The 12,500-nt window shown below is 41.8% G+C and overlaps 1 protein-coding gene across 2 annotated transcripts in view; it reads left to right on the top strand.

Moving 5' to 3' along the window:
* EBF3 (EBF transcription factor 3) overlaps positions 1–12,500 on the top strand; it is a 122,531-nt gene that overhangs the window by 87,781 nt on the left and 22,250 nt on the right. For both annotated transcript variants that reach the window (XM_040071761.2, XM_040071762.2), the window contains exons 9-10: positions 530–660; positions 1,180–1,306. In XM_040071761.2, the coding sequence (XP_039927695.1) occupies positions 530–660; positions 1,180–1,306 (258 nt within the window). The remainder of the gene's footprint in view (positions 1–529; positions 661–1,179; positions 1,307–12,500) is intronic.

Raw genomic sequence — 12,500 nt, 5'->3', positions numbered from 1 at the left:
AGTGCTTTTGATTTTTTCCTGATGAAAAGTGAAAAGTAGTAATTACGGAGTGACAGAGGAAAATGAAGTTTTGAACCAAAAGGCAAAGTTCGCGGATGAAAAAGCCCAACCCAATTAGCTGCTTATGAGGAATCGAAATTCAGAGCATTTGCTCTTCCATCTCCCTCAACAACCTTTTGATTGACTCTGCTTAGATCTGTACAGCAAAGCAGATAAATCGACATGCCACATGCATGCGATGCTTAATCATTTGTAATAGCCATATTTGCCCTGACATACAATTTGCTATATCAAGCCAGTTTTTCCTTGCTCACCGGTGTTCTGCTGCTTGGCCTTTGCTTTATAAAACATTTAATAGTTTGCCTTAAATACATCAACATGCTGATGTACGGTTGCCCTTTGTGTGCCTCCTCGAGAAATCGTGCACTTTCCTCCTATTGTGCTTTGCATGGTTTGTCATTGGGGAAAGAGAGCTCGTGTCGGGCAAGGAGGGGTATTAAGGTCTTGATTTTCTGTCTTGTACAAGCAGCTACTCCGTGCATAAAGGCCATCAGTCCTAGTGAAGGCTGGACTACTGGTGGGGCTACTGTCATCATAATCGGAGACAACTTCTTTGATGGCTTGCAAGTCGTATTTGGAACTATGTTGGTCTGGAGTGAGGTAAGCTATCTAAATTGGTGGGCTTTGAACTGTAACATTTTTTCCATGAATGATTTTAACAAGCTGTCAATAGGCTATTGACATGAGGTATCATGAGGTTTTGTTTCACGGTGCCTTTTTAACCATGAATTCGCGTGTGACAATCGACTGCCCGGCCGGGAATGTACTCGAGGCACTTCACGGCCCTCTAGTGGAAGACTTGCTGCAGGAGGTCTCCCAGTACAATTGGACAATTAGTGTTAAAATTACCAGGAGTAGCCTTAAGGAGACATATGGAGGCAATTTTCATATGAATGATGCCCTGTGGCCTTTCCTGCAAACGAAAACCAAGGATCGTTTACAGAGCTTTTTCTAAAAAAACCTTGTAGGACCCATGTCTTCCAACGTGACAGCACGGAGGGAGAGTTTGGAGACAAGGAGCGCCATTGAAAGTCGTTTTTGTGATTATGTAAACTGGCTGGCATCAGCCTTATCAGTGCCATCTTGATTTAAGGTATGTTTTCTGTGCGATTTTTGTAGCTGATTACACCCCACGCCATCAGAGTTCAAACACCACCACGGCACATTCCAGGAGTTGTTGAAGTAACTCTCTCCTACAAATCCAAACAGTTCTGCAAAGGTGCTCCCGGCAGATTCGTCTACACTGGTAAGTGTGTGGTTTCCATACTCCTTTTGGGATGAGGACTCCCTTCTCTTAGCTATACTCAGGAATGAAAAATGTTGTTAAAAATAGGATGTGTCTTGCAGGAAATGTAACTGGTGGTAGCTGGACCCCAAAAGACCTGTTCATATGGGCACCCAGGAGCTCTGGTGCTCATCCAACCTCCTGGGTCCCAAAAATGTCTCCATGTCCCATGGGATCCAGCTCCCTCACAAGATGTCTGTTACTTCCTGTTTTCATATTGGCCAGAAATAGATTAACAATGGTATTTCCTACCCTCCTCCAGCCAGAAAAAGGAGTTAAGGAGTGCTCAGTGATGCAAAATATTTTTCAGGCCATCTATCCAAACTTCTTGAACTTCCCTAAAGGTTCAGTTGAAGTTTTAGGCATCGGTTCAAGGAGCTGTTGTTGGATCCAAACGACTTTATCCAACCTTATTCATAATCTGTCTCTAAATATTCCCTCAGACCTGAAACTTGGGATACAAACTCATAAGCCTGGGAATGATTTATTTATGCCAATTCTTTTAAATACATTTGATTTTAATTTACAACAGCACAAGAAAAAGTCGGAACTTTGTGGTTTTGCAGTGGTTTTAATATGAAAATTCTTATTTTGGGATGAAGTATTGCTGGCTTTTTATCTGAAATGTGTATTAGAGTTTTTCTGGCATTTACCAATGAATTTAACTGGGGTGCGGGGAGGGAAAAGGGAGAAATAGCGATTTAATTTACTGTACTTTTGGACGAGGATTCTAGGTAATAAATTTGATCTGATGAATCAATCTCTCTTTTGAAAACAAAGAGCCTTTAACTGTTTACTCGGCAGACTGCAGGGATTCGGGAAGAGTCCTCGCTGCTTATTGGGTAGATAATGCAGATTGCAGATGATGTGCAGATGATGTGCATTTTGATGAATATTTTCCCACTAGACTGCAACTGTTTCTAGCTATTAATTTAGATCTAATGGGAAAAGTGTGTTTCTGGGTAGTTTTAAGGGAGGACTTCTGAAACCGTTAATGCATCCTGGATATGTTTTTGTGTCTGCCTAAGGTCTATTGTTGAAATGAACTTTTAAGTGATGGTAGCACTTGAGATTCCTATATTCTCTCTGTCTGTCCCCAAAGAAATCAAAACCTGAGCAAAACCGCTGACATCCAAACCTGGGTGCCTCACTTCTGGCTGGTGAAGGAGAGAATATTTACATTTATTGATCTTTAGGATTGGGTTTCACCAGAGCTTCCAAATAGGATGGTGGTGACTGTGGTGCTTTGGAGGCAGATGATTTATCCCCAAAGCCGGAGTTGTTTTGCTGCAAAGGTGGTGAGCACAGGTGGGGCTGTCACTGTTGTGGACTTAAATATGCTCTTATGATCAATATTTTATATATATATAGACACATAGATACACACATAGACACATAGATATGTATACGTAAAGTTTCTGCAAAGCTACAGCGGAGTATCCTGCAAGTATGACAAGCTAAAAGAAGTGTCCAACAAAATGAAAAAATGAATGAATTAAAAGCCTCAGCCTGAGTTCCAGATATTTGAGCTGTTGGGAGCTGGTGCAGTTCCACGGCGCACAGGGAAGCGCCGCAGATTTGAACCAGATGACGGTCTGGCTCTCAGGGCAGAGCCTGGAATTCTAACTTGCTTCAGAGTAATGTCTTTAACTGATTTCTGAGGTGGGGATTTTGCAAATTTGGCTAATTTTTCTGTTTTGAGGTTATTTCTAATGTGTAAGTGCACATGTGTGTGGAACTAGAAGAACAAACCATTCATTTTTTCCTTCTTGGAAAGGTCTTTTTTCTTTATTGCTAAATAAAGATGCTCAAAAGGATCATGAGAATGTCATGAACTTCTCCCACTGGAATAAAATGGTAATAAAGTTATGAAACTAGCAACACTTTAACAGGAATAGATATTTAAAACACCTTTGGAGGGAAACAAAAGCCGATATCCCAGCAATAAGAAAATAAAGAGAGAAAGCCAGAGCCTGCCTGACCGAGAAACTTCTGCTTTGCTTTATCCAGGAGTGATAGGGTGGCTGAGATAGTCTTTGGAAATTACAGCTGCCATTGAGAGGGAAGCCAAGCCTCGCTGTATTTCAGAAAATGAAAATGCTGTAGCCCGGCGGAGGGAGGGGCCGGGTCCCCAGGGCATCTGTTTCCCATCAGTGTCCCACCATGCTTGCAGCCTGGCTTGGCACTCTAACATTTAACCTTCCCAGCAGGAGGTAGACCATAGGGCAACAAGGCTGCGGAATAATGAAACAAGGGTGTAGTGTGGTGCACAAAGCCTTTGTGAGCGCAGAAGTTGAGACATTAAACCATCAGGGCAGGGAGATGCGAAAGTTCCAGATTTTTCTCCAAAGCCCCCATTAGCCCGGCGCAGAAGCAGGAGCACGCCAGCTCCCAGCAGGCAAAGGCAAGGCCTTTCCCCATCTATCCATGCCTTTTTGCCCGCTGCTTTCAACTATTATAAAGATACAATTACCTTGGGAGATTGTGGCAGTTCAGTTGATTAGCACGGTGAATTAAAAGAATGAGTCACAAATGACATGTCCGGCTCTTCTCTACTAGTCCTTTGTATTCCCAGTGTACCTCACCCCTGTTGTAAGAAGGTCAAAAATTAGAGAGAGATAACAATTTTCAAGCAGCTAGCACTTAGGAGCAGAATTAACAATCATTCTGTATGTAATTGCCAGTTAATAGTAAATTGCCTTCTAGACTGTAAAATGCAATATAAACTGGTGGGCACCTAAAATTAAATTAATGAGGTATTTGCTGCATTTAAAAGTGAATAGTGCAAATTAATAACTGGGTACAATACTTGTTTTAATACATATCGAGCGGTGCAGCGTTTGCTTGTTTAATACTAATTTTTAAAGTGCTACCTGAAAAATTTGCTGTCTGTGGGTAAATCGAGTGGTCGGTGCAGGTTGTAGCCATAATTTTGCTGGTACAGTCTTCCAGGTTTCTAAATTAAATATCAGAGATTATTTTTTAATTAGAATATAAGCACTGCAGCCTTATTTGATTATTGCAAATTGTGATTTGTATGCTTCGAAATGAAATTATGTTACAGATAAAATTGCACCTTTACACACATATTTTAAGCCCTGCAGATTCTGTTGGTTTGCTCTCAGCTGAGCAGCAGGATTGTGTTTACAGTGTGTTTGTGCCACTGCCTTCCTGTTTTCTCTGTGTTTTGTGTAGTTTCCCAAGCAAATAAAGGGTGCATAGCCCGATCCAGAGAATACCAAAACAGTTTCAAAGAATGATTCCTGGCCCTTGGAACTTTTCATGCTGGCTGCTTCCAGCCTGAGGTTTTTGTTGCACGCCCCTGTTTTGACAGCTTCTTTGGCTTTGAGGCAATGCCCCAAATTGTCAGGAGGCAGCAGCTCCCTTGCAGGGGACCGTGGCGTCCGACCGCGGCCGCGTCCCCAGCAGAACGCGCCCGTGTCAAACCCATGGACCCATTCCAGGCCTGCAGTGCATTTTCTGGATGTGAACACCAGAACCATCCTTTTGCACAAAGGCTCACGTTGACTTTGGAGCTCCTGAGCCCGTTGCTCGTGGCTCAGGGTCCCTCCTGACGGAGCGTTTGTGGCGCGCGAGGGCTGGCACGGCACCAACGGGGGGAACCCCGCTGCACTCGCGACGTTATCCAGGATTTTTGGGCTTGGCTGGCTCTCCCCTCAGCACGGAGACCTCGCCTTGGCTGCTTTCCTGGGCTGGCCCCCACCCCGCGTCCCCCCTCAGAATGAGCTGGTGCTCCTCAAGTATTTGGGAGATGTTTTGTGCGCATTCAAATGCGGTTCTGTCAATGGCGCTGTTACACTGTTTAGAGTCAATAGCTCCCTTCCATCACAGCCAACACAAACTGGCTGTCTCATAGGTCAGTGCTCTTTAAACAAATTACTTGTATCCACAGAGCAAATGATTGTTAATTGCCTCCCACAAATCATACTATTTTTACTATGCTAAACTCCACGCGAAGGCCTTAGTTAAATTTAAATCACCTGATTATTTCTTGTACATATTCAATTATTGCTCTGAAGGATGAAATCTGGTGACTTTGCAAGAGGAATGCTAAAAATATATAGAACGGATCCAGGGTTTTATTGGAAAGCCTTAAAAAAAAAAAAAAAGAAGGCACAGTTACATTCATTTTAATGAAATCCTCAGCATTTCTAATTCATATATATTGCATTTCTTTTTTTTTTTTTTTTCTTTTCCTGTTAAGTGCTGTTGTCCTGAAGCAACTTACAGTCACTGTTATTACAGTATTGGTTATTTATTGATCAGACCTTGTGTCAGTATCAGTTGTTAGCAAGCTGAAAAAAAAAATCAAGATAGAACAAATATTCTTGCCCTTTCCTCAAGCTGGGTCTCTATTAAGTCAGTCAAAGTTTAGTGTTCAAGAGTCAGACCCAGAAAGTCTCCGCTAATGTGTAAAACTGCTTTATAGGCCTGGCGTAAAATGTATTTTTCTGAAAGCAATAAGTCAGAGGGCAAGGGATTCTGGTGAAGTGTCTTTCCGTATAAAGAAGGTTTTTGAGCATGACATACATTTTTAATTAATAGGCCAATGCTAAACATACAGACATGATTTAGTAGCATCAAGTCAATAGTGTGTTGGATAATGTATATTATATAATAGCTCTTTTTTAAACAGTAGCAATTCCAGGTTTATCAGGGTCATTGCTGTCCCCTTTCTTTTCTGTCTCAAAGGAGGCCAGAAGAATGAGACATACCATTTGTGCTATTGCACAAGTAGACTATTTGTCCTAATCAGTGACACCCATTTACTAGAATTGCTTAAAATGAACTATACCTCATACAGAAATCGCACATTTAGAGTGTTCCATTCATCATCGGAAAATTGAGGGCCAGTAAACTTTTCTGTTCCTCCAGCGGGATCATAGACATGCATCAAAATGTTAAAAAATGATTGGTGAGAGAGAACTGTCACCCATTTATCAAGGAAAAGGAACATTATTTGCTAATTTCCCAACCAAGGCAGTGACAGGGTGCTTCGTCTTTAGACCCATGGTGACCAACATGGCCTTTTTGTTATTAGTACAAGTCAAGCGCTTTTTGGCTGTTGCTAACAAGACACATTTGTCTATCATCAGAGAGTGCTTTATTTTTTTCCAAGTAGCTGTGACCAAAGTCTGCTCTCGGTGCCATGAGTGGCTGCACCTCGCCAGGTCGTGGTAGCACTGAGTCACAGCACCACTGATAAATCACGAAGTTTCCGTGTCAAGGTGAAGGTATTGACTCTGCTGCTCCCAAACTGACAAAATGTAGCAGCGAAGCCACGGCAATTCATCTTAAAAAAAAAAAAAAAAAAAATAAGAAAAAAAAAAAAAAAAAAAAATGACAAAAGGGTCATCTTGGCTTCATGTAATAATCAAGAAAATCTGAGTGCTGAATAAAACCTTTGCATTGTTTTCTCTGAGAAACGGTAAAAAATGCTTTTCTCTATTTTGTTACATGCAGTCTGGAGTTAAATAGTAAAATCAGTTTCCTGATTATTAAACTGTCTAATTCTATTTTTCCTTCCATAACTTTAGCTTTTCTGCTATTTTTTATTACTATAGCTTGATTGTGCCACTTGGGCTGAAAACTTCCCCAAGTTTCAAATCAAGGAAAATAGGTGGAAGGACAGGAAATAAAATCTTTCACTAAAAATGTACTTTTTGTTCTCATATTATGAAAGCAAGAGAGCAAACAGACAAATCTGGGTTGCACTGGAAGATATCCAGGTGAATTCCTGGGTTTGGCTGGTTGCTGCTCTCCATGACACCAGTATTCCCATTAAATTAATTTGTATTCTCAGGAAAGTGCTGTGGAGATGAAAAGAAACATGTGGACTTTGTGGCCTTTGTGTTGAGTGAAACATAACATGGAAATTAGGAAAATATCCAGAAGCTCGTGGTCAAGGAGAACAATGATTTTGCTGTATTTTGAAACTCATTCCGTTGCGTATTCCAGTGCTACTGCTGCAATTAAAAAGCTTGGAAGTGTTTTCATGTCAGAAATCTGTGTGTTACAGATTCTTTTTTTAGCCAGGTGATTTTCATGAAAGTTGATTTAAAGGCACTGGCTGAGGCCTGAGGCCTCATCTGCATTTGAAAAAAAAAAAAAAAAAAAAAAAAAATCACAACAGCAGTGAATGCAATTTTCTAAGGAAAAATGTCAAAAAGCATTTAAAAAAATCTGCTGGATGTCCACTATTACTTGTACTTTACAAGAATTTCTAAGACTCACAAGATGCATATAAATTCCTGTGGATGACCATTGATTCTTGAATCCACTCCCATTGAAGCCATGAAAATTGGAGTGGATGGAAGAGCTCCCTGGTAGAGCTGGGGTTCTCTTCTGGAGCTGGTTGAGGGTCAGCTGGTGCTGATCCCAGCTGGAATATTCCATGGTCCTCTCCAGGGATGTCCACTGGTTGGGGATGTGCCACTGGAGCAGGAGATGCAGGGATGCACGCAGCTGTCCCAGCAACCCATGCTTGATGAATTCCCTTTACTATCCCCGTATTTTAGAAGCTTGGAAGTTGCAATCTAGGACTGGATAGTTAAAATTTTTAATTGCAAAATTCCCAACATGTAAAATTCTTAAGGATGGAAGTAAAAGATTTTTTTTTTTTTTGGCAGAATCCTGAGAACTTGTTAAATTTGGATGTACATTATGGCTCCTCAGAAAACTCTAAATTTTGTTAGGTACCTAATTAAAACCTTCAGCACCTGCAGTTTTCCCTATGATAAATAACTTAAGCATACAAACGTATTTTCATTTTGAATATTGTTGTATATCTGTATATTTTAGCATGCATAAATATTTTTAAATTTCCATTGCAACCTAAACAGATAGTTTAACAGAATTCTGAATGATTAAAATAATAACCCAGGCTTGCTTTTTTTTTTTTTAAGTGGCAACATCTACCATGCTTAAGCATTTAATAAAGCTTTTTATAGACTCTATGCATTCTGTGAGTTATTTGAGGTATTTTTCCAATATCCACAAGTAATACAGAGATTTCACAACTTTGAGTAAGATCTATTTCTGTTTAAATTATTATACAACAGAGGAATACAGTTGTAGGAGCTCTGTTAGATGATCTTAAGGATCTGATTATAAGTCCTATTTGTCTAAATATTATATTAAAATATTACAGTATTATATTCTTACACTGGGTGATCACTACCGAATATAAACGGGGCGAAGTTGTGCAGAATTCCAGCTCTTACAGATGTTTGCTGAGGCATCACAGATTTCATATGGTTCTGAGATGGATAAATACCTCTGCAGAGCTCAGACACTGCCGACAGTCAAATGATCACATTTGCCGTTTGCTGCCATCAAGCATCATTTAGAGAGTACCTGAAATTCTTACATTTCATTGCTCTCATATTCAGAGGACCTGAAACACTTGTATTGCACAAGGATTGTGTAATCCAGCTCTGTGGCCAGGAGAATTTCAGGAAGAATTTCTGTGCTCTCAGGCTCTTGTAGCAGAATTCTGGCATGATTTTCTAAAATGTGTGTGTGGAAGCAAGCGGGTGGGGATGGATCCACATCTGTAAGGAGGAGATATTTATTCAGCTGTGTGGCCTAGCAAAGGAATAAACTCCCAAATAATACCCCAAATGGAAAAAAATATAAAAGCTCAGTTTATTCCAGTAAAATATATCTTAATTAGTAAAGTACCTTGGAGTATTGAGCAGTTGAAATGTACATTTGGCTGCTTTGATGTAGTAGCACATGGTAACACACTTTGCTAAACCAGGAATGTGCCTTATTTCTGGAGCACAATATTTTGTTATTTTAGTCATATGTTGTTTTCATAAAATGCCATGTTTTGTTGTAGTTCCGTATGTGTTGGGCTGTGGGACTTGCTTGGCATGATGAGAGCATTTATGATTTGATATCACACAGATTTCCTTCTCCTTCACTGAAATAGTGCCAACTCCCTCCCTTGCAATGTTCCTTGCTAAAAACAGGAATGGTTTGGGTTGGAGGGGACACCAAATCCCACCCAGTGTCACCCCTGCCATGGCAGGGACACCTCCCACTGTCCCAGGCTGCTCCCAGCCCAATGTCCAGCCTGGCCTTGGGATCCAGGGGCAGCCACAGCTGCTCTGGGCACCCTGTGCCAGGGCCTCTCCACCCTCCCTGTAAAAAAATTCCTTCTGGGCACATTACTGTGTCTCCTAGAATTTCTCATCAACCAACACCTCCAAGTCCTTCTCCTTGGGGTTGCTTTTCACTGATGTGATCCCCAATTTCTCATGGTGTGCTCATTCTGTAGCTTTAAATGATGGCAAATTTGTGGCTCTTTGACCCTGCAAACTGTTCTCACATGGAAATGTGTGGTCTGATACAACTCCATGGACCAGCACACCAACTGGGTTTAGTCCAAGTGCTTCCCATTCCCTACTTCAGACTTCACATTTTAAGTCTTTAAATATTTAAATATATCCAGTATCACTGGCTCTGCATGCCCACAGCAGCAGTAGAGTGGTGTCTGTACAACAGCGGACACTGGGGTCCATGTCCATGTCCATGTCCATGTCCCAGGTGAGGCTGTCCCTTCCCATAAATCCAGCCATCATGTGGCTCTCTGGGACCAGACATGCCATCCCTCTATCCAGGTGCTCACCCAGTGGCCCTGGATGAGGTACAGGAGAGCACACACAAGCAGAGGGTGCATGAGGTCCCTGTGTACTGCCTGCTTCACTCATTTTTAGAGCGTTGTGAAGCATGCAAAGTGTTTTTCATTCACTCTCCCCTGCTCTCTCCCTCTCCTGCTCCTGCTCCTTCTCCATCTCATCCATTCATTCATTCATTTAAAGTAAATCTGCAGCTATTATGATGGTAATGACTTTTTTGGCAAACATCAGAGCCTGGAACACAATCGTTCTCAGTCGAAGTGGAAGTGCGGGTGCCCTTGAGGAATTGAGGGTCATGAGGTATTAGTGCTTCACTTGTCACTGAGTGCCACCACCAAAAGGTGTGCCAAGAGCCCAGTTCCTGTGCTGGGATAGCCTGGAGGGGCTGGGCTGAGAATCCCTCAGCATTATCTGAGGGTGGGGGACCACCGCCCTCTTCCCATCAGATGTTTCTCAGCAGCATCCTGGCATCTCTCGTGCAGTGAGGGTGCACCAGTCCTGCTGAGACCCCACAAGTGCTGGTATCAGGCTCTTGAAAATCAAGGGACAGATTTTTAGTCACAGAGTGTATTTAAACCTTAATTTTCTGCACATCTGGGGAAGATGCATGCTGTCTCTTATAACATGTTTCTGATAACTTGCTGGCCCCTCACCCTTTTCTCCCTCCCCTCACCTTGTGCTCCTTTGATCTCTCCTGGAGAAGGGAGGCACTGGTTGCTCTGGTGGATGGCTGCAACAGGCCAGGGAGTGTTTTCCCTAATGTTTTTTCCCCTCTCCACTTTTGGGTACAAAGTCTGTTCTGACCTCTCTACAGCAGACCCTGAGAAGGAGGGATGATTCCTGAACTGAGTGATTTGACATTCACCTTCAAAGATGTCAAAGCCACAAATGAAGCCTCAAAGCACTCTTTCAATATTTCTTTGTTAACTCCTATCACAGACTGGTTTGGCCCAGAAGGGACCTTTAAAGTCCGACCCCCTGCCATGGGCTGGGACAACTTCCACTATCCCAGATGGCTCCAAACACCGTCTAACCTGGCCTTGGGCACTGCCAGGGATCCAGGGGCAGCCACAGCTGCTCTGGGCACCCTGTGCCAAGGCCTCAACACCCTCACAGGGGAGGATTTATCTCAGTATCCCATCTAAACCTAATCCCTTTCAGTCTGAAGACATTCCCCTTCATTCAATGACTACATGTCCTCGTGTCCTTCTCCTGTGAGCAGCTCTGCATCTCAGTATTCCCCGCCAGGTTCTCCCTGATGCCTTTTTGGGGCTACCTAAAAACAGAGGCCAGACAAAATTAAGAGAATAAAAAGCAGTTCCCGTTATTGAAGGGCAGGAGAATCCCTCCATTCATTCTCACAGCCAGCCAGCATTGTGGATGTCAACACTTGAGGAGGGCTTTGCTTTCCAGCGAGGGAAATAAATAAATAAGCAAACACATAAACAAACAAACAGTATGGAGGCAGTTTTCCCCGTGTTAGCATGAGCATTTTAAGGAAAATTCTATATCATTATGGGATTGAACGTAATTATGAGCTGACCTGTGAATTTTAGGCCTGTAATTGAAACAAGTGAGTGAGTGCCATTGTTTCCCTTCCTGCCATCTGAGGGAAAGTGAAGCAATTACGAGAAATCGAGGAGATAAAGACAAAGGCGTCGTTTTGGTTTTTTAATGAAAAATCTATTTTTAGTTTCTTTGTGGAATGAGGAGAACTTAAATGCCTTTAAATTTTTTTCTTTCTTTCTTTTTTTTTTTACAGTAAATAGGTTGTCCTTAGTAAGTCCAGGGATATTAGTCCTGCTTCAACAAGCAAGAGTGCCTTCTGATGAATGATGTGTTCAACCCCTCCATGCCTTTGTATTTCCTATGCATTCCACAATGCTTGGCTCACCCTGCCGAGTTCTGTGATTGAAATTCATTGCCAAATTTATTGAGAAATTAATGAGAAAAGCTGCAAAGTATTGACTTTGAGAGGAAAACACAACTCATCTTGAATGAGGAGGAAAATGCAGCAATAATTTAGCCACTATTGATTTTGCCCTGTCCATGTATTGATCTTCATTTTACAATATTAATTTGCACCTGCAATCGGCTGCAAAGGGAACCGATTTCATTTCTTTGCAGTGTTAATGTGCAAAGCATTAGCTGCTCTTAAGAAGTGGTGGTATTACAAGTCACATCGGAAAGGCTGATTTTTTCCTTATTTGTGCTTGTTACCAAAATAGACTAAAAATTATTATTTTTTTTTTTGTCTGACAAAATATTAAAGCGAAAACCCATCTCCAATGTATATACCTCCTCTCAGCCCCGTAGGCTGCTTTTCATCTGGGTGAGGAACAATCAGCAACCTGAAATTCCAACCACTTCTCATCATCATGCCCATATCAGTTCAAAGTTCATGAAATTTCTATGAGCATTGATCTTTACCCATTGATTTTTTTTTGCAGCAGATCTTTGAAATTTTAATTTCCCGAGCATCTGAATTT

This window comes from Hirundo rustica, chromosome 8, assembly GCF_015227805.2.
Source record: "Hirundo rustica isolate bHirRus1 chromosome 8, bHirRus1.pri.v3, whole genome shotgun sequence".
NCBI lineage: Eukaryota > Metazoa > Chordata > Aves > Passeriformes > Hirundinidae > Hirundo > Hirundo rustica.
The sequence above is the reverse complement of the archived record's forward strand: the minus strand, read 5'-3'. Positions and strand labels throughout refer to the sequence as shown.